The 18,985-nt window shown below is 38.7% G+C and overlaps 3 protein-coding genes across 3 annotated transcripts; 1 reads left to right on the forward strand and 2 right to left on the reverse strand.

Annotated features, from left to right (window-relative positions):
* Window positions 1–3,789: 3,789 nt before the first annotated feature.
* Window positions 3,790–6,232, reverse strand: LOC120747492 (GTPase IMAP family member 7-like). The gene is made up of 2 exons (XM_040053408.1): window positions 6,092–6,232; window positions 3,790–4,990 (listed from the first exon to the last, which is right to left on the reverse strand). The coding sequence occupies exons 1-2, from the start codon at window positions 6,111–6,113 to the stop codon at window positions 4,377–4,379; spliced, it is 636 nt and encodes a 211-aa protein (XP_039909342.1). The 5' UTR covers window positions 6,114–6,232; the 3' UTR covers window positions 3,790–4,376.
* Window positions 6,233–11,612: 5,380 nt separating this feature from the next.
* Window positions 11,613–13,221, reverse strand: LOC120747491 (GTPase IMAP family member 5-like). Its single transcript, XM_040053407.1, has 2 exons — window positions 12,968–13,221; window positions 11,613–12,419 (listed from the first exon to the last, which is right to left on the reverse strand). Exons 1-2 carry the CDS (start codon window positions 12,987–12,989, stop codon window positions 11,758–11,760), a joined length of 684 nt encoding a protein of 227 aa, XP_039909341.1. The 5' UTR covers window positions 12,990–13,221; the 3' UTR covers window positions 11,613–11,757.
* On the forward strand, window positions 13,179–14,676 carry LOC120747490 (GTPase IMAP family member 9-like). The gene is made up of 2 exons (XM_040053406.1): window positions 13,179–13,214; window positions 13,346–14,676. The coding sequence occupies exons 1-2, from the start codon at window positions 13,187–13,189 to the stop codon at window positions 14,080–14,082; spliced, it is 765 nt and encodes a 254-aa protein (XP_039909340.1). The 5' UTR covers window positions 13,179–13,186; the 3' UTR covers window positions 14,083–14,676.
* Window positions 14,677–18,985: the final 4,309 nt, after the last annotated feature.

The following is an 18,985-nucleotide window of genomic DNA, read 5'->3' on the forward strand; positions in this document are numbered from 1 at the left end:
CATCTTGAGGCAACTGTTGTGATTTGGCACCACATAAATAAAACTGAATTGAACTGAATTAAACTAAAGTGTGGTTCTTTTCCCCAGGAGTCATAGTGCAGCTCTTTTAATGAAAAACTTGTGGCTGATGTCATTTCATTGCTTTGGAAATTAACAGAATTCAAAATATTCACTCTTTGTTTTTTTTTAATATGTATACTTTTTCTTCTTAATATAATGTAAACTGCCAGAAACACTGAAACAGGAAAATATGAGGAAGAAAGTTACAAAACTGCAGGCGACACACAGGCCTCATTCAAGAGAAATAATAATGAAATATTACTGTTAAATGAGTTTTGTGTCTCTGCTTCTGTCTGCTTTTACATTTGAGCTTTTATTGATAGCTGGATGGAAGCCAGACTTTGGTAGGAGATTTAGACTTTTTGGGTATAAAAACCTGTTATGTACAGAGCACGTTAGCATTTTTCTTTCCCACTATAAAAAAATCAATTAACATGATGCTATGACTTGATAATGATAATCTCAGATAATGTCATGTTATCTAATACGGCACTATTATATTAGATAACATATTATCTGACTGCAGTTTTACCTCATGAGACTGCAAATTGCTAACTGTATTTCTTTTTATGAACGCTTATGGGAAAAGAAGCCTTTTTCCCGCTTATCTTTATTACAACGAAAAAGAAAGGAAAACACTGACCAGTACACGAGGATAACAACAGATTGTCATAACTTTTTATATTCAAAAGTCAAAGTCTCTTTGGTGTCCATTCAAATGGACATAAAGGTTCACAGGAAATATAAACAGAAGTCCTAGAAGACTACTTTATACTGAGAACTATTTTTTAAGAACACAAAATCAAAAACAGTGCTATGATGCAAATAACAGTAAGAGTCTAACAGCAGGTTTATGTGATGGAATTTCAAAGTCTCTACAGTTTCTGTCCAGCTGCAAATAAAGTCACATCTTAATTAAATGTAAAGAGTTTTCCTAACAAAACAAAATTATATCAAGTAATGGTAACAGTTTTGGCTTTATAGTTACTGGTGTTCCTTTATTGATAGCACATAATTGGGCCTTTACATACAGTAACAGGGTGTAACACAAACCGAACTTACTGTACAGAAGTACGGCGGAAGTAGTCTTTAAAAACTCTGTACGGTAAGTTCGGTTTGCGTTTCCCGGCAGGTTTATCTCCACCTGGAAGCAAACCAAAGCACACTAATAAAATACTGATCTGTTGCTTTTATCCACGTGTTTCATTGCGATTTTTATACTTCTGATGTACTTTGGTTTTAAAACTGAAAAAATATTTTTATACTTTTACACCCTGTTACTGCATGTAAAGGCCCAATTATGTGCTATCAGCCCAAACTGCTACCATTACTTGTTATAATTTTGCTTTGTTAGGAAAACTCTTTACATTTAATTAAGATGTTACTTTATTTGCAGCTGGACAGAAACTGTAGAGACTTTGAAATTCCATCATATAAACTTGCTGTTAGTGTGATTTGATGCTAATAAATAAAAGAGCAGTATTTCATTAGCCCAACACACGGGGCGATCCGCGTCAACTCGCTAACGGAGTTTTGCTGCATTAATGCGGTTGTGGCGTTACTGTCATTTTAACGAGATTAACGCTGACAGCACTAAAAACATTTGATCTAACAGCTTAACCTCTTTTTAAATGCTTAAAAAGAAACATGGGGAAGTCCAACTACAAATCTGAAGTCAAGTAATAATAATAAATAAATAAGTTTGGATTAATTTGTTACTGATTTCATAAACTTTCATACTTTCATACTTTGAAGTGTAGTTTAACTTGTAGAAGTAATTGTACTCAAATTTCAAACTCAGAATAAATTCAAATGGATCCTTTTTGTAAGCCAAATAATGAGATACTTTTAAATGGTGTAAGTTTTTTTTTCCATTACATGTTGACTAAACATCCAAACAACCCACTGTCAAATAAATCAAATCAATTTACGCTGCAGCTGATACCTGTTAACAGCTGAAACAACAGTGACACTTAGTGGAAAATAACCAACACTGCGAGTTACAGTGAAGACACATAATGCTCTGACAGGAACACTGAATTATTACAGCTGTGCTCATGTGTTAAATACTAACATATGTGCATACTTTGGTGTATGTACGCAGATTTATAAACACTACTTGATAAATAGCACTGCTAAAGTCAATGTGTTTTTGTGTTACTTCTTTTTGATAAAGAAAAATGAAAAAGTTAATTTTTTTGTGTGTTATTAGTGCCAAGAGCCATGGTTTCACCATCATTACCAACAATTTTCTTATCCATTTATAATAACACAATTTTAATACGCACTTATTTACTGGAGGCATGTATGCATATCTCCTTGCTTTTAAAGTATATGAAAATATATAACCATTTAATTTATGAATATTATATATGGTTGATAGATGTGACATGCAAATTTTAAAGTTCAGGTGAATCATTTCTGCTTAAAATAATGTATTCACCTCATGAATTCATGTGATTAAGTATTTTCCAAAGAATAGGTTGGGGCAGTACAAGGTGGCTCTATAGTATAGCGATTTACACATCAGATCAGTTGTACCTGTGATATATCCTGGCAATCTGTCATGGCCCAACAATAATTATACACGCTCCAGAAGATATCCCATCCTGTCCACAGTTACTGGTCTTATGAATGCAGCTTCTTGTGTCCAATTGTCCAGTCCCATAGTACGCGCTGACCATTAAGCATGTACAGTGAAGTATGTATATGTATTTAGCCATGTCACAGCATTTCCTAATTGTACAGCAGTATTCGTTTTTGCCATTAGATGGCAGTAGAGGCCTTGGTATGTCATTTTATCCACAATAAATTTACATCCAGCGCATGGATCCAGAAAAATCCATGTTCCTCTCAGAGATGGTGGCTGTTGGATGTTCCAAGTGATTGATGTTATTAGATTGAAAAGCTGCTCACTAAGAAATGTATCGAGTTCCTTATTATGTCCCTAATTAATTACATAATGAGTTCCTTAATAAGTGTAATATCTGTAAAATAATTTTTAGGCTGGATAGGACAGCATATAATGCCCAGTGGGGCATGATCTGCCTGGTTAAGAATGGGTGGTGTCTGTTTTGGTCAGACTTTTGAAATGTTTGGTCGCCTATAAAATCTGCTAACATGTATCCTCCTCTTTGGCATTGTGAAGAACACAACAAGCTTATGTTGGATCAGAATATATTAACTCATTGTTGGCAGGCCCTAATTCTCATTGAGGTCTTCCCTGATCTGGCCTAGCTTGTTGTTTCTCTGTTTCATTCGTTATCTTCATTGTCAGTACAGTTTCATGTATTTATTTCCATTTGGAGTTTTCATGCTTGTTTCCTCATCATTAACTGGGGACCCCTGCCTAATGTTGTCAATTCACTGTTAGCAGGCACCACCATCAGGGCACCATGAACAACACTTCATATCGGTTTGCTTTTTCATCTGTAAAATCAAATTGTTGTAAACTACACAACCAACTTTTTGTTGGCAAATTTGGAGCAAAAACAAATGTAATTTGTGCAGACTTACCAATTTGCACGTGCTAATAAATTAGCATAGCATGTTAATAGCATTAACATCAACTGGCTGTGTTACCTGGGAAGCTAATTAGCCACGCATTTAATGTCAGAGAATTGAGGTGAAGTCTGAGTAAAATGACAGTGTTGTGTTGCAGTTTTAAAGTATGGGGACACAAGTTTGTAGCTTTAACCATTGCAGTTCATATGAGAAACAGCAGGAAAATGACTGATTTACTGATATTTATTCTATTTATGCTGTGATGAAATCAGAATAAGGAAGAGCGAACATGAAGATAAGAGGGCAGAGAGAGCAGGTAAAATAAAATGATTAAACCCTGAAAACAAGCACAAGGTTAAAAAAAATAGAAGAATAGCCCAGACTAATATTTGGTCCAATCAAAATAGATTAATTTACTTACCCATCTGTAAGTCATGTGAAACACAAGCCATCTTTTCATCTGACATGCAATTTTCAAGTGTTTCTTAAATTTGTCCAGGATTTTAGATTATACATAAGGCAAAAGTATGATTTCAGTGGAAGGTTAGCAGTAGTAGAATTTAATTATGATTATTATACAGTCACAGTAAATTACACACCGCTTCAAAAAATTATATTTGTACTTGCCACCCTTTACAAACTTGTAGATAGTTTTTAAATAAGATTATTCAGACATGGAGGGTGAATCAGCCAAAGCTAACACAAAGTTCACAGACAACATGATGCTTATTGATGGTTATAGTGTGAAAGCTGGAAACATTTTCTGACTATAAACAACTAACATTTGGGCATTCAGTGTGTGTTAGCCAAAGTTAACCGCAACAGAACAGTGGGAATGATTTTTTTGTTCTGAAACCTGGAAACATGTGTTCAGATGTCTCGATGAGTTCCTTGACCTGTCTGGAGTTCTTGGAGGTGTTCTTGAATACATGGTAACGATCGCCACAAGCTTCCACAATGCGCTTGAGATGAATCCGTTCACCAATAAACTGCTTCACATCACAATGCAGATTTTCTCCGTGTGTAAACAGGATGATTGTACGGTCGCTGATCCTGCCAAACTTGTTCTCCAGCTTCTCTAATATTCCTGCCTCACCATCTGTGAACCGGCCCAGCTGTATCACAAGTAATATCACATGCTGCCTTGACTTGCAGTACTGCTTACACACCTTGATTTCTTCCTCATCTACGGGTTGGTCTTCGTAAAAGAAGTCTGGGGTGTCGACCACACTAACCCATCTCCCAAACATCTTTACCGTTATCTCCTCACACTTTGTGGTCACCGGTGTAGAGCTTGGGTAAGAAAAAAAATGCTGAGCTGGTATACTCTGATGCTTTCCAGCATTCAGGAGGGTGTTTCCTGAGGCACTCTTTCCAGTCCCAGAGTTTCCCAACAGAATGATATTAAATACGTTACCCCTGCCACCTGGAAGAAATAGTAATAGCAAACAGTCAGTTATTTGGCAACAGATATAACCTGAGACGTAACAGAAAGGATCAAAACCTTATTTATCTAACCTCTTTCTGCAGATGAAGCAAACCACTATCAGCTGGACTGACTTGGCACATTGTATTTTTAAGCAGGCAATGTCAGTTAAATTAACCCGACTGAGGTATTGTCTTCATGTATTATGGACAATGCAATACAGCAGTGACTTTATAAAGCTGATGAAGCAAAGCGGGCACGGTCATGACAGATCACATTAGCTCACAGTATAAGTCTCACATAAAATCTCACTGATTACTCAGAAAAGGAAGGTTGTTGCAGTGAAGCTGATCACGTGTGGAGAAGAGTGAAGCCCTGCTTAAAAAGTCTCCATCCTACTTTTTCTTATTATTAAGAACAATCCACCATTACAAACTGAAACCACATATTGCAAAAGAAATAAACCAGTTTTTGTCATATTATATCACCCAAACAGTTATATCTTATTAACACATATTAAATTAAGGACACTATGTTGTTGGGAAAATTTGACAAATGTAGTATACTGATTCTATAAAACTGGGTCATTATTTAACCACCAGGTAATGGATTGGATTTATATAGCGCTTTTCAAGGCACCCAAAGCGCTTTACAATGCCACTATTCATTCACTCTCACATTCATACACTGGTGGAGGCAAGCTACTGTTGTAGCCACAGCTGCCCTGGGGCAGACTGACAGAAGCCAGGCTGCCATATCGCGCCATCGGCCCCAGAGGGGCCATCTTAATTCTAAGGATAGGTCTGAACTATCCTTAGAATTATTATTGTATAAAAGTATTCTCATTAACTTAGCTCATATGAAACACAGTTTGGATGTGTAAGAAAACAAATTGCTGCTGAGATTAATAATTGGTAAACGTATTAAATTGAGTGCCAAATCTTAAATACTTTTTATTTCTATTTAAATAGCTACAGAAATACTGTAATTCAGTCCTGAATGTATATTTGAAGTTTGAAGCTATGATATTAAACACAATACTTTTAATGTGATAGAACCATTGATGCCATGAAGTAATTAAATTAACAAGACGTCACTTACCTGAACGTGTAGCTGAGCTCATCTTGACAGCTTTCTTAATGATGTGCTGACAGTGTGCAGGTTTCAGTGGAGTATTTGAAACACCTTTGAGGCTCCTGCTGTGTATACTGAGAAAATAGATCCACCCACTAGATGGGCGGAGCACTATCACTACTACTACTACTTCACACTCAAAGAGTGGAATGCTGTTTCATTTCATTCCAACAAAAATGTCACAGACTAAACTATAGCAAAAGAAAATCAGATTTATATTGCTGTAAAAAGTTAGATAAAACTTGTCAAATTTAATGCAATATAAAACGTATATTTTTCTGCAGGTCCTCCAAAGAAGGATTGTTACAGTATTATTGGCCAAAGTGGTGTTGGTCAATAATACAGGCAGGGTAATTAGTTAGATAAAATGAATTCATGATTGGCCAGTTAAATCTCTCTGGTCGATGCTGTTGGCATTCTGGTTGACTCTAAAAGTACAGAAATTGCAAACTGCATCTATTTGTCCTCTCCTGGGGCTCACGTCTTCCTGTTGGTCCTTCAGATAGACAGGCTCTCCGAAGAGGGAAAAGTCAGATTTAATATTTTGTGTGTCTTTCTGTGCCATTTTCAGTGAAATATAGGGATTAGGATATTTGCATCATTACATTCTGTGAAACAACAGCAATGTGAAACAACTAGCTGTACTGTTGCTGTGGTTTCGTGTATTCATTGTTTGTACATATGTGAAGGAAGCAGACCAACCAGTATTCCCTCCTAACTTTTCACAAAATGATGCTTTGATAAGACTGGTAGATGTTTCATTTCTACAAAAACAAAGAACAGCGTGAAAAGTGTGTCCAAAGCAGAATTCCTTCAAAGTCTAAAGTAGACCCCATGAGAGTGCAGGTAAACCAGGTAAACCAGGTACTTTTGTTGCCTCAAAACACAAAGGAGGTGGTGGAACTTCCCTGCACAATGCTGAAATTATTTAAATCATATACTCTATATAATACTTTATATCAAATAGTGATGATAAATCAGTGCAAACAAAGATCACATGGAGATCCCTGTGGGTTAATCATCCTGCCTCTTCCACTGAGTATTCCCATGATCTTTGTGCACATCTTAAATAACTGTGAATCTCTTCACCTGGCAAGTCATTGGTTTCATCCAGCCCCATTCCCATGCTTCATGGTTTCAGGAATTTTACAGCCTTTTTTAAGCAGTCCTTTGCAATGTCAGTTTAACCTGATATCACAGTAAAGCGTGTTATAGCCACGCCAGGTCCACCGTGTCCATTTCATGCTTTGGCTTGACATTAATAACACATTTGCATGTATGTACATGTTAGCCGCCTAGCCTAATTGTGTTTGGCAATTAACGACTCTGGAATGTACTTCATATGTTTTTTTTCTCACTACAGAGGCTTGGCTTTAAATCTCTCCCCCTGCTGGTAATGTAACTTCTACATCCGTGTCCATTTTCTCATTTTGGAGAGGCAAAGCAAAAAATAGACATGGTGCAGCAGTGTGACTATTACACAATTTGCCATGATACTGGTTTGTACAGTTTGTGCATATCTTTACAAATACTTATCACTTTAAATTAAGAAAGACAAGAGAGACATTAGGTTTAAAAATGAAAATCATAACATATGTCCTTGTCATGTCCAAAACAAAAAGGCCTTTTATGATAGGACTTGATAAAAAAAAACAGATAGTAGCAATGGCTGAAAGACATATCCATCTTTTCTGGTAAAAAACAAAACAAAAAAAACAACAACAACAACAACAACAAAATAGATCTGCTCTGTCCTGCTTATCTCAACAAAGGGTTCTTTTTATAACTTTTTAAAAACAAATATATAATTACTATTTTTTCTATTTTTATGTATTTATTTCACAAACTTGTTTAAAAAAATGTTTATATAAAAAAACTTGATCACATCATTCTCACAGTACTGAATAGTAGTAGATGTACAGTCACGTACAGCTGCAAGTTTCAGCGCACAGGTTTGCTCCATTCGTTCCACCCCTTACAGCACCTGTTTTACCAGGATGCTGTTGGTGACTGATGGGGATCAAATTGACATCTTGGAAGGACTAAAAAGAAATAAATAAACCAGCAACTTGCACATTGCCTTAATTCTTTAAATGTCACCTATCTGATCTGAAAACTCTCCAAGGGACCATCACTTTTTTCTCCTGCAGCCTTGATGATGGTGAAATCCTTGATAAAAGGCATGCTTTTCAGTATGACTCAGGAACTGCACAGATATCTACTGCAAGAGATTAAGTTGACTGGTTGCATGATTTAACACTGCACATGTTTTTGTTAGTGTAAATGACAGTAGGCCAAAAAATATCCTGCTGAACTTGTCAATCAAAAAAATCAATCAGTCAAACTCTGTTTGTGTAGCACATTTCATGTAGGTTAGAACTATTTTTTCAGATGACTCACAAGCCAATGATAACACAGACTATGTTTAGCTTAAAGTACAAACAGGCATTCATTGTTAGAAGAGACATGAAGGCTGCAGAAAGACCTGTTTCTACTCACCAATCATCACAGTGGTGCATTGTCAGGACCCCTTAGTGTTAAACTGTAACAAACCAAAAAGGTTTGTTAACACCATGAGGCCCCAAGCAGATGTGTTTCACTGGAAAAGTTTGCTTTATAATGTGAAAGTCTTAAAATTGATTTTTCACTTGGTTAGACTACAGAACTAAGTGGAGGCACAGGAGGTAAAAACAAACAAAAAATCTAGTGACAGATTATTTGTTTGTTTTTAGCAAATAGATCTGCAGTGTTTGAATTGTACACCAAAAGCTACTGACAGTCCAGTTCAAAACTTAATAGGAACATTTTTTCATACAGCCTTATCATCTCATCTAATCGACTGCGAGAAAGGAAAAAAACATATTTATCAACGTGTCAGAGCACTCCTTACATTTCACATTATAAAGCAAACAGTATCAACTGTCTCCAATACCTATTCACTCATACTTTAGGATCAGCATGTGACAACCCACACAGTCCTAAACCACCTAAAGCACAGAGGGTGCTATCTGATAACATTCTTAAGTGACTGTAACTGTGCATTCAGTGTTATCATCCAGGGCATCCTAATCAGCAAATTACAAGACTTACAAATCTCCAAATCTCCCCACCTTCACCTGCATCAAAGACTTCCTCACGAACTGCCCACAGAAAGTCCAAATAGGACCCACCTCTCCTTCTCCCTCACTGGGGCACAATAAGGCTGTGTGCAGTCCTTTACCACTATTGAATGGTACTAGGAGTACACTGACTTGCTCCTATTCTCTAAAGGACCTTGTATTGTGTTCAGAGATTTGAATCTATCACCGTGTTTAGAGTAGATGTACATTTAGCTGTATACCCTGAAGAAATTTTACAGAAGTAAAAAAAAGCGGGAATCCTTATGAGACTGATGATCAGTGCACAGGGGAATAGGTCCTTTGGCAGCCATTCAGATGTACAGCGGTCCCTCGTTTATCGCAGGAGTTATGTTCTAAAAATAACCTGTGATAGGTGAAATCGGCGAAGTAACCAGTGTTTACAATTATTATAGATGTTTTAAGGGCGTAAAACCCCTCACTACACACTTTATACACTTTTCTCTGACAGGCACGAACATTTTCACATTTTTTCTCTCTTGTTTAAACACTCTCAAAGTTCCAAGATTCGTAGAAAAATAAGTTCGGTATTATAGAATGAAACCAAAGATCAAACCCTGTTTTCAGGTCCAGAACATGGGAATAGAGCAGCTGCGAGAGAATTCAACATTAATGAATCAATGGTACGGAAGTAGAGGAAGCAAGGAGAATGAGTTGAGGAAAGTTTGACTTATCTGACTGTTTTGTTTTGTTTAATGCGCCTCATAATCCGGTGTGCCTTATGGTCCGAAAAATACAGTAACTTCTACCTTCCTTTAGCTTTAACTTTTTGTGCTGTGGTTAACATGTTCCTCTGCCTTTTGGGTGTTAACGCAGGTGCCTTTGATGATGCAAAACGTTTCGTCGACATTGTTGTGTTTGTTGGGGAGAAAACTTACAGGCATACAGTGCAGCACTTTGGGGTCACACTTCTAGCGATCAAAGATTTATGTAAATTTAACAAGCTGAACACATTCTGTACTGTACAGGAGCCAGGGTATGGAGGAGATTTATTGACAATGGTCTACAGCTGATACAATGTGCTGTAAAAAAAGAAAGAAAGAAAGAAAAGCATGCAAAATTGCACAAAAAAAATCCACGAAACAGCGAGGCTGCGAAAGATGAACCGTGTTATAGCGAGGGACCACTGTACTTCCAAAGTGACCGGTCATTTATTGTATGATCAATGACCACCAGGTGTCACTATTGTGTTACCTAGACAACCAAATGTTCCTGATACCCAGGAATTTCTGTCAATGAGATCCTCAGTATGTACTCCTGTTGAAATGTGCTTGGCAGAGGATTCTGGGTGTTGGACTTCACTCTGCGGTTAGTTTTTTTTTATTTTTTTTATTTTTTTATTTTTAGCTCAGATGTAGAACACACACAGGCATGTTTTTTGAAATGACATAAAGTGAAAAGAGACAGAATAGCGTTTTACGTTTCCCTTACTCTGACACTTTGATTTGACTCACTGTTTTTTTCTCATCAGTTAAGCAATGAACAATGTGCCAGTACACATTTTTCATTGCCAAACTTAGATAGCAGATGCCCCTGCTGAACTGCTGTGGGATACTCTGGATGCTGTGAGGTGGGATTATGGGGGTTGTTGGCTTTGTATTGGTAGGAGAATAACACATAACACATTTATAATGGCTACATTTAGAGAGCACTACAGGACTCACTGTCACTGGACTGGGATGTTATGTCTGGGCTCTCTTTGATCACAACAGGAACCCTGAACGATGGTGAAGACCTTCCCCTATGTTTGAGGCTCAACATGCTAGGACACTAATATCCACATTTGGACCTGTTGCAGTACAAGGCCATCAAATCTCAGTGGAGGCTTCTTATGAAGTTAACATTGATGGTGTAATCTAAGGAGCTTCTTTAAATTTCTTGAAGACACAGAAAGTGGTTCGAGTGATAAAATGCAAATAATTAAAAAGGGAAATGAGATAAAAATTGTAACAACAACAACAACAACAAAATAGAAACAAGATGACACTTGAGACTCAATATGAAGAGCAGAATAAAAGTTTATTATTTGCTTAATTTCCCCTTTTTGTCCCCTTCAAAACAATCTTCCTTTGTATAGACAGAATAAATGTTCATAAAATCATATTTAACTAATCAAAATTGTGCCTTGATCTGACTAATGTTACACAAAAACTTCACAATAAGCCTTTTTCAACATATCATACATTTTCTATTTGACAAAAATAAGAAAAAGTTTGTTTCAATATATTTGGAGTTTCTCCATACCAGAAGCAGGTTATTTGGCATCTCTTCGTCCTTAAATCTTTGACATAATCGAAAAGAATACATTTATTTTATTTATATATTTATATATATATATATATATATATATATATATATATATATATATCTTGAAGATCAGATTTTAATGATAGAGACACCAGCTTATCATGGTAAACATGCAATGAGAGTATGTTCAAATAACATCAACATATTATACTTTGGCCATTGAAGACAGAGCTATAAATCATTGTGAAGTTAACACACACAGCACAGTGTGGGTGATTGTTTTGCTGGAAAGTTTGGAAACATTTCTGGAAATTTCTCAATGAGTCCCATGACTTGCTTTGAGTCTTTGATAGTGTTCTTGAATATATAGTAACGCTGACCACAAGCTTCCACAATGTGATTGAGGCGACTCCGCTCGCCGATAAACTTCTCGACTTTGATATTCAAATCTTCTCCATGTGTAAACAGGATGATTGTTTTCTTCCTGATTTCCCACCCAAGATTTTCTTCCAGCTTCTCTAATATTTCACTCTCGCCATCTGTAAACCTGCCGAGCTGTATCACAAGCAACACCACACACTGTTCTTCCTGACAGTACTTCTTACACTCATTCAGCTGTGCCTTGTCGACACGTTCGTCTTCGCAAAAGAAGTCTGGGGTGTCGACCACTGTAACCTGTATCCCAAGCTTCATCGTTCTGACCTCACATTTGGTGGTGACTGGTGTGGAGCTTGGATAGGATATAAACTCTTTGCTTGAACCCTGCTGGGATAAGCTGAATGCTTGCTTGATAAAATTCTGGGAGTTTTCTGCAGCAAGGATGGTGTTTCCAGATGCACTCTTTCCAGTCCCACTTTCTCCCAACAGGACAATGTTCAGTATAGTTCCTGACACACCATGGGCACTGTCACCTGGAAGGTGTAGTTAAAACAAATATTCAGTTGTTATTTAGTTATGACACTAAGAACACCAATACCTATAATAGAGCTGGATAGTTAGCAGCTACACCAGCAAGGTTACTGGATTTATTTGGCTGATAAGGTTTGTGCAAAGTTTAGCAAATGAACAAATTAAAAATTTCAATAATCAAAAGAACAGTGGAATAAATTGTAGCATAATATAATATAATATAATAATAGCTAAATCAGCATCTTAGCATATATTTAGAGTAGAGACTTCAGCTAGATTCTTGTGAGGAGCAACTACCAAAAAAGCAACTAGCTACTGAGATTAACTGATAATCACACAGGAAACACTTTTTTATCTCAACTAAAAACAAATAAATGAAAGAAAACTGTACAAATTGCAAATGTTTTATTGCTGCATATAGAGTCCTGACCCTAAAGTTAAGAAAACTTTTCATATGATCAAAATCAGAGTTTCGGAATAAAGGATTTTAAGACTCAATTGTTCATGCATTTATAAATATGATGGAACAAAATAAGTTAGAGTTACTCACACTGAGATTTTGAAGAATTCATTTTGTTAGTTGATTAATAACAAACAGTGTGCAGGTTTCACCAGAAACAGAATCAGCTTTGAAACGTATCAGATACATTCCTGGTGATATAGGCTGAGAGGTTAGCTCCACCCACTGGGCAGAGTCCAGGGAGCTTCTTTGCATAAAAAGAGTGGAGAACTAAGTTTCTGTTCATTAGCCAAAAGGAGAAGAATTAAGATGGGCAATGGTGCTGCAATCCCTGATGGTAAAATTGGCTTCTTTATTTATATTTCCTCCTAACACTGCAGTCAGTCTTTTAGGTACCACTTGTTTCATTTTTATTGCAGCTCAAAATATATTTATTTAAACAGTAATAATGAATATTTCTTTCCATAGGTCCTTCACGAAGGATCGTGATGATTGGGAAAACTGGTGTTGGGAAGAGTGCTGTTGGCAACACCATCCTGGGCAAACCTAAATTTAAATCTAATGTGAGCTCAGAGTCAGTGACGCAAACCTGTGAGTTTGAACATGTTCCAAACTGTTTGAGAAGGATCACTGTGGTTGACACACCCGGTCTTCTGGACACGTCTAAAACTGCAGACAGTATAAAAAAAGAAATCGCAAAATGTATTCAGATTACTACTCCGGGCCCTCATGTCTTCCTGCTGGTCCTACAGATTGGTAGGTTTACCAAAGAAGAGCAGAACTGTGTGGATGCCCTGGAAAAACTGTTTGGACCAAAGGCCTCAAACTACATGATTGTCGTGTTTACTCATGGCAACAAACTGACTACACAGGGCATAACAATAGAAAATTATCTTAAAAAGGGCCATGAGAAGGTTAAACAGTTGCTGAACAGATGTGGTAACAGGTATCATGTGTTAGACAATAGTAACATCAAGAACAGAGCTCAGGTTGTTGAGCTGATCAAAAAAATTGATGAGATGGTGGCATCAAATAAAGAAACTCACTACACTGATGAAATGTTTGAGGAGGCAGCAAGAATTCTGGAGCTGAACAAGAAAAAAGAAACAGAACAACAGCTGACTAACAATGTACCCTTCATGTCTAATGTCAGGGAAAAAGTTATTTTGTTTCAGAAGATCTTGGCAAGGGATGAAGCTGAGTAGGGCCACACTGACCCTACCTACACTCAAACATGGAACTTTAAATAATCCTCACTTATTTAGTTTTTTGTAATTACATTGGGTCATCACAAGAATTAAATAAGACATTAATTATTATTTTCAATATTGTGGTTGTATTTTGAGGAGCTATTTAATGTTATTTTGAGGAGCTATATGTATGTACCTTAATATTTAAGCTGATGTAATAATCCTTTATGTAAATGAATGTTATAAGGCAAATAAGGAAAATTCCTGATCACTATTATTTTATGTGCACATGAAACCCAACTTTGATTGATTAAAAAGCTTTAGAGAAAAACGTTTGATCTTTGAATCTTCATTTTCCAAACCACAATGAAAGTGAACACACACACACACACAGTTTAGGCATAATGAATTTACTGAATTAAGATTACACTATCATCACATGTATGAATCGTGTTACATTAACCCTATGCTGGGTAAAATGTTGCTACAGATGTTTAAGGTTTAAGTCCTTCTGAAATCTAGATTTTTCTTAATATATACTAATTCATCATATTCTATGAAATCATCTGTAGTAGCTGTCCCGTGAAGACCATGTTGCTCTAAAAAAAAAAAAAAAAAACAGCTTTTAATAATCTCGGAAAGACAAGCCTACATCCTGATTTGAAAAAGTAGATTTAAATACATAAACAGGGCTGGACTGGGACAAAAAAAAAAAATCGGCCCGGGCATTTTGACTAGAGACCGGCCCACCAAAAATGTGATGTCATTCAGGGGTAAAACCGCAAAGGATTCTGGGAACTTGTGGCAAGAGGTACTAGCGCATGCAGGCTTTCAATTGAACTCAGTTACACAGCGATAAAAAGAAACACAAAAAATGGCAACAAGCTGTTGTATTATTAACTGCAATAGCCGGTGTTGTGCCAAAAGGTGATTGTCTGCCAAAAACTGATTTCCGGTATTTGCCAAAAACTGATTGCTCGTATTTAAATTGCTATAAGTAACTTGTTGGGCTATAATATGTGAAACATATGTCAAATGCATCCCTCATGGATGACATAAAGTCATCTCTCCATCTCCATCTCCTGCTCTTTTATTTCTCTCTCTCTTGCTCCATCTCTCTCTGCTGCTCTTCTGTCTCCTCTGTCACAGACTTCTCCACTTTTGATGATAAATCAGCCTGGTGCAACATGTAAGGATTGGCACAATTTGTTAAGATTTTGAGGAGTTTGAGAAACTAACCTTAAGCATAAAATAAAATTTACTATCAGTAACTTCATAGCACCCGCCCAGCAGTATATAAACTCTGTCATGCTAGCTAGTACGCAGTACCAGTTATTCTAAGCGACTGTAAAAAGTCAGCACAACGAAAACAAACGACAACTAAACTTGGTTTATATCTGACACAGATAGACAGCAGGTCATAACTTCTTACCTGAAGTTCAGTTCCTCTGCCACTATGACCGGCGGCCGCCTCGGGTCTCTCCTCCTCTTGCCTCCCCTTATCCACCTGGTGATGTTGCTAAATCTGGAAGCTACGCCATAGCTACCGCCAAACAATACAGTTATTTTTACACATTTGGCAGCGTCTGCCTGAAGGGCTTGTTTCTTTTTGGCCCTAATTTTTTCTGCACCTCCTTTCCTTTTTTTGTTCTCCATTTTCTTTAGTTCTTCTATAAGATTGCTAAACAAGGGGGAGGGTGCATCCGACCTCCTCGGCTGTAATTGGTCCAGCCCAGAGTCGATCATGACCAATCCAACACCTTTCATTATTTATACCCTTCCCAAGAAAAAAAAAAAAAAAAAAAAAAAAAACCGCCAGTGGCCCACCTGGCAAATGCCCGGTATGCCCGATGGCCAGTCCAGCTATGTACATAAATAATAATTTTAAAACTCCAAAGGGGATTTTTAACGTTTGAGCAGAGTATGGCATGGCTAAACTTCAACGTGGTGTGTTGGCGCACGACTGTTTAGTAATTTCATACATTCATCCAGCTACAGCAAAAGATTTTTCATACATGCTAAGCTGAAAGTGACGCAGACGGCTCCGACGGGCCGGACAAGATCACATCCGGCGAGTCGGGCAGCGAGGCAGGAGTGGCTGAGAGAAGGTGCGGTGTGTGCTGGAGAAAAGCCTGCATGGTCGGAGGAAGCGACTTCAGAAGCCATGGCAGGCCAGAAAAGAGCCGTTGTAGCCGACTTTCCATGGTGCGGCGAAGCTCCTCTGGAGGGTTCTCTAGCCACAGCCCGAGGAGAATCTCCACGTTATATGTAACGTCGTCCCGGAGCTCCTCGGACGGATATACTGCCGCTGGGTCCATGGTGGCTGGTTCATACTGTAACGGTTTGCCGGGGCAAGCCGTGTGGAATATTTAGGACCAGGACGCGGCAGCTCTGGTGCAGGTGAGTATTTATTAACGAAGGGAAAAACAAATGTGGCGAGACGAGGATGGGATATAAAGTAATTACTCTTCACAGTTTTAAGGAATGACAACGCCACCCTGGGAATTTCACCCAGAGAATACTGGAAATAACACTAAATCACCGAAAAGGCACTTAGGTTCGCTATACTCAATCCAGAGACAAGGTTCAGCAATACACAAATTAACAATTTATTGATAATTATTTAAAACACCGAATAAGAGCACGATCATAAATATTCAAGTACAAATATGCTTAAAAAGGTATTCAGAGCTGAGGCTTACCAGTGGAGGGGCAGGGATGCCACACACAAACTAAAGAAAGAAAACACACCAACACACTATCACACTAATAAACTAAACAAGTCGGGTGTGTACACTCAAGGGATCCCACCACCAAGGCACCCTAGTCTCCTCCACGTCGGCACTCCGCATCTGAATAAAAGAAACAAAGAAAATTTTAATATATTACAACAAACTAATGTGTAGCACCAGGGGATAACCCAACTGCAGGACCACACTGGTGATCTACAGCTAGAAAATGGGCCTCCCACCAGTGGTGTAACAAAAATCCAAACTACAAATCAAAAGCAATAAAACAACATACAAGCTGGATAAAACTCTAAAATCTGGAGCAAACGGAATTGCCGTACTGCTCCAACTTGCCGTCACACGACGACAAGTTAACAGTCAATCAATATGCACGCCAGCTGACTCCGATAACCGGCATGCATATGGCCGTTGTCCACGCCAACGTCCACTGTAAAAGCTGACAGCAGCAGGGAAAGAAACCTCACAACGGAAACAGACGATAAAAGCACAGCAAGGCAAAACAGCAGCACTTCAGTTCGCGTAGCTTGGCGCAAAACTAAGGCCCACACTTCCTGCGAAACATAATAAATAATTACTATAAAAGAACAATAGAAGGCAGAGAGCGTAACAAAAGTTGATTACGTACCAAGTAAGCCGTGTCATAGAACGTAAGCAGAATAACTCAGAGGAGGCTTCTATAGCTACGACCAGCCGCGATGGAGACTTCAGAGGAGTAACCCGCAAATGATCTCTACCACACCAAGAGGAAGTCAGGTGACCAAAAAGGAGATCACAGGCAAGCGATGCAGGGACACTCAAATGGCCACTATTTATACCAGCGCCCCTTAAGGTGCCAGGCTGAAAGTGGGTTGGACCGAGGGATAACATTCATCCTGCCACATTCTACCCCTCCTTCTTGCATCGTCGCCCCGACGATGAATTACAAAGACACCCAGATTAGTCCCAAGGCCTAAAAAAAAAATAATGCAGAGACAGCATGTACCCTAGGCTCAGAAATAGAGTTAGCAGCCCCTTGTTCCACCTCCCCTGTTGGTCTTGGGAGATGATTGATGTTTGAATGCTGGCCAGCTGTGGACCGGGTTGTTTTTCGCACCACCACATTTCTTGTATCAGAACTCGTAGAGGGAGCAGGAAGAGAGCTAGATGGAACTGGTGCTACACTCGGAGTAACTGTACAAGTGGCTGGAACATCGGAAGTTCGGTCTTCTGGCGGGAGCCACAACTCAGGGCTACTTGGAATTACTGCCCCTGGGCTGTAAGATGGTAAAACATTTACTTGAGGAGCTCCTATGCTCAAGAATAACAGGTCACTGTCACTCGATGAGTCATGTCCGGGTTCTGGGGACGATATTTCTGGGCCATGTGGGCTACTGCTTGGAGCAGGCCCTTCTGATGGTGTGGCTGCCGTTACCACAGCCTTCAACAAGGTACGATGAACATGCTTCACACTGCTGGGATCATCTGCAGGTGCAATGGTATATACTGCCCCACCTCCTTTAGGTGCCTTCAGGATTCTATATACCACGGGTTTCCATCGATCTTGGATTTTACATCTCCCTCTTCCACTCAGATCGCGCAGGAACACCAACTGGCCATTGTTCAATGGTGCCTCTTTCACCTTTTTATCGTGGTGCCTCTTTCTGCGGTCGGCAGCCAATTGCAATCGTTCCTTGGCTCCTTCATGTACAACCTGTAGCCGGGCTTGATGCTCCTGAATCCACTCGTGCACATCTCCACTGATGGGGTCCGGTACTCTGCCCAACAGAAAGTCCACTGGCAGCCTGGGTTCTTGCCCAAACATAAATAAGAATGGGGTTTCCCCAGTAGCCTGATGCGGAGTGGTATTATAACAGTAGAGTAACTGGGGCAAACATACATTCCAGTCTCTTTTTCTGGATACTGGCAGGGTCCGCAACAAATTGTGCAAAGTCCTATTAAAACGTTCACACTGACCATTTCCAGCCAGATGATAAGGAGTAGTGTGGGACTTCTCGATACCATAAAACCTGCAGAGCTGCTGGATCAGGGAGCTTTCAAAGTTACGACCCTGATCGGAATGGATACGCGCTGGTACACCAAACTTCGAAAACCACTCAGTCACGAGAACCTGGGCCACTGTAGCAGCACATTGGTCACGAGTGGGGACAGCCAATGTATACTTGCTGAAA

Source organism: Simochromis diagramma, unplaced genomic scaffold, assembly GCF_900408965.1.
Source record: "Simochromis diagramma unplaced genomic scaffold, fSimDia1.1 OVJJ01000596.1, whole genome shotgun sequence".
NCBI classification, from domain to species: Eukaryota; Metazoa; Chordata; class Actinopteri; order Cichliformes; family Cichlidae; genus Simochromis; species Simochromis diagramma.

Excerpts from the sequence above, each read along its gene's own strand:
- LOC120747491 (XM_040053407.1), bottom strand. The coding sequence starts at position 12,989 with ATGAATTCTTCAAAATCTCAGT. Across the intron at positions 12,420-12,967 it reads GAATTCTTCAAAATCTCAGT|GTGACAGTGCCCATGGTGTG; the intron begins GTGAGTAACTCT and ends TACACCTTCCAG.
- LOC120747490 (XM_040053406.1), top strand. The coding sequence starts at position 13,187 with ATGGGCAATGGTGCTGCAATCCCTGATG. Across the intron at positions 13,215-13,345 it reads TGGTGCTGCAATCCCTGATG|GTCCTTCACGAAGGATCGTG; the intron begins GTAAAATTGGCT and ends TTCTTTCCATAG.
- LOC120747492 (XM_040053408.1), bottom strand. The coding sequence starts at position 6,113 with ATGAGCTCAGCTACACGTTCAG. Across the intron at positions 4,991-6,091 it reads GAGCTCAGCTACACGTTCAG|GTGGCAGGGGTAACGTATTT; the intron begins GTAAGTGACGTC and ends TATTTCTTCCAG.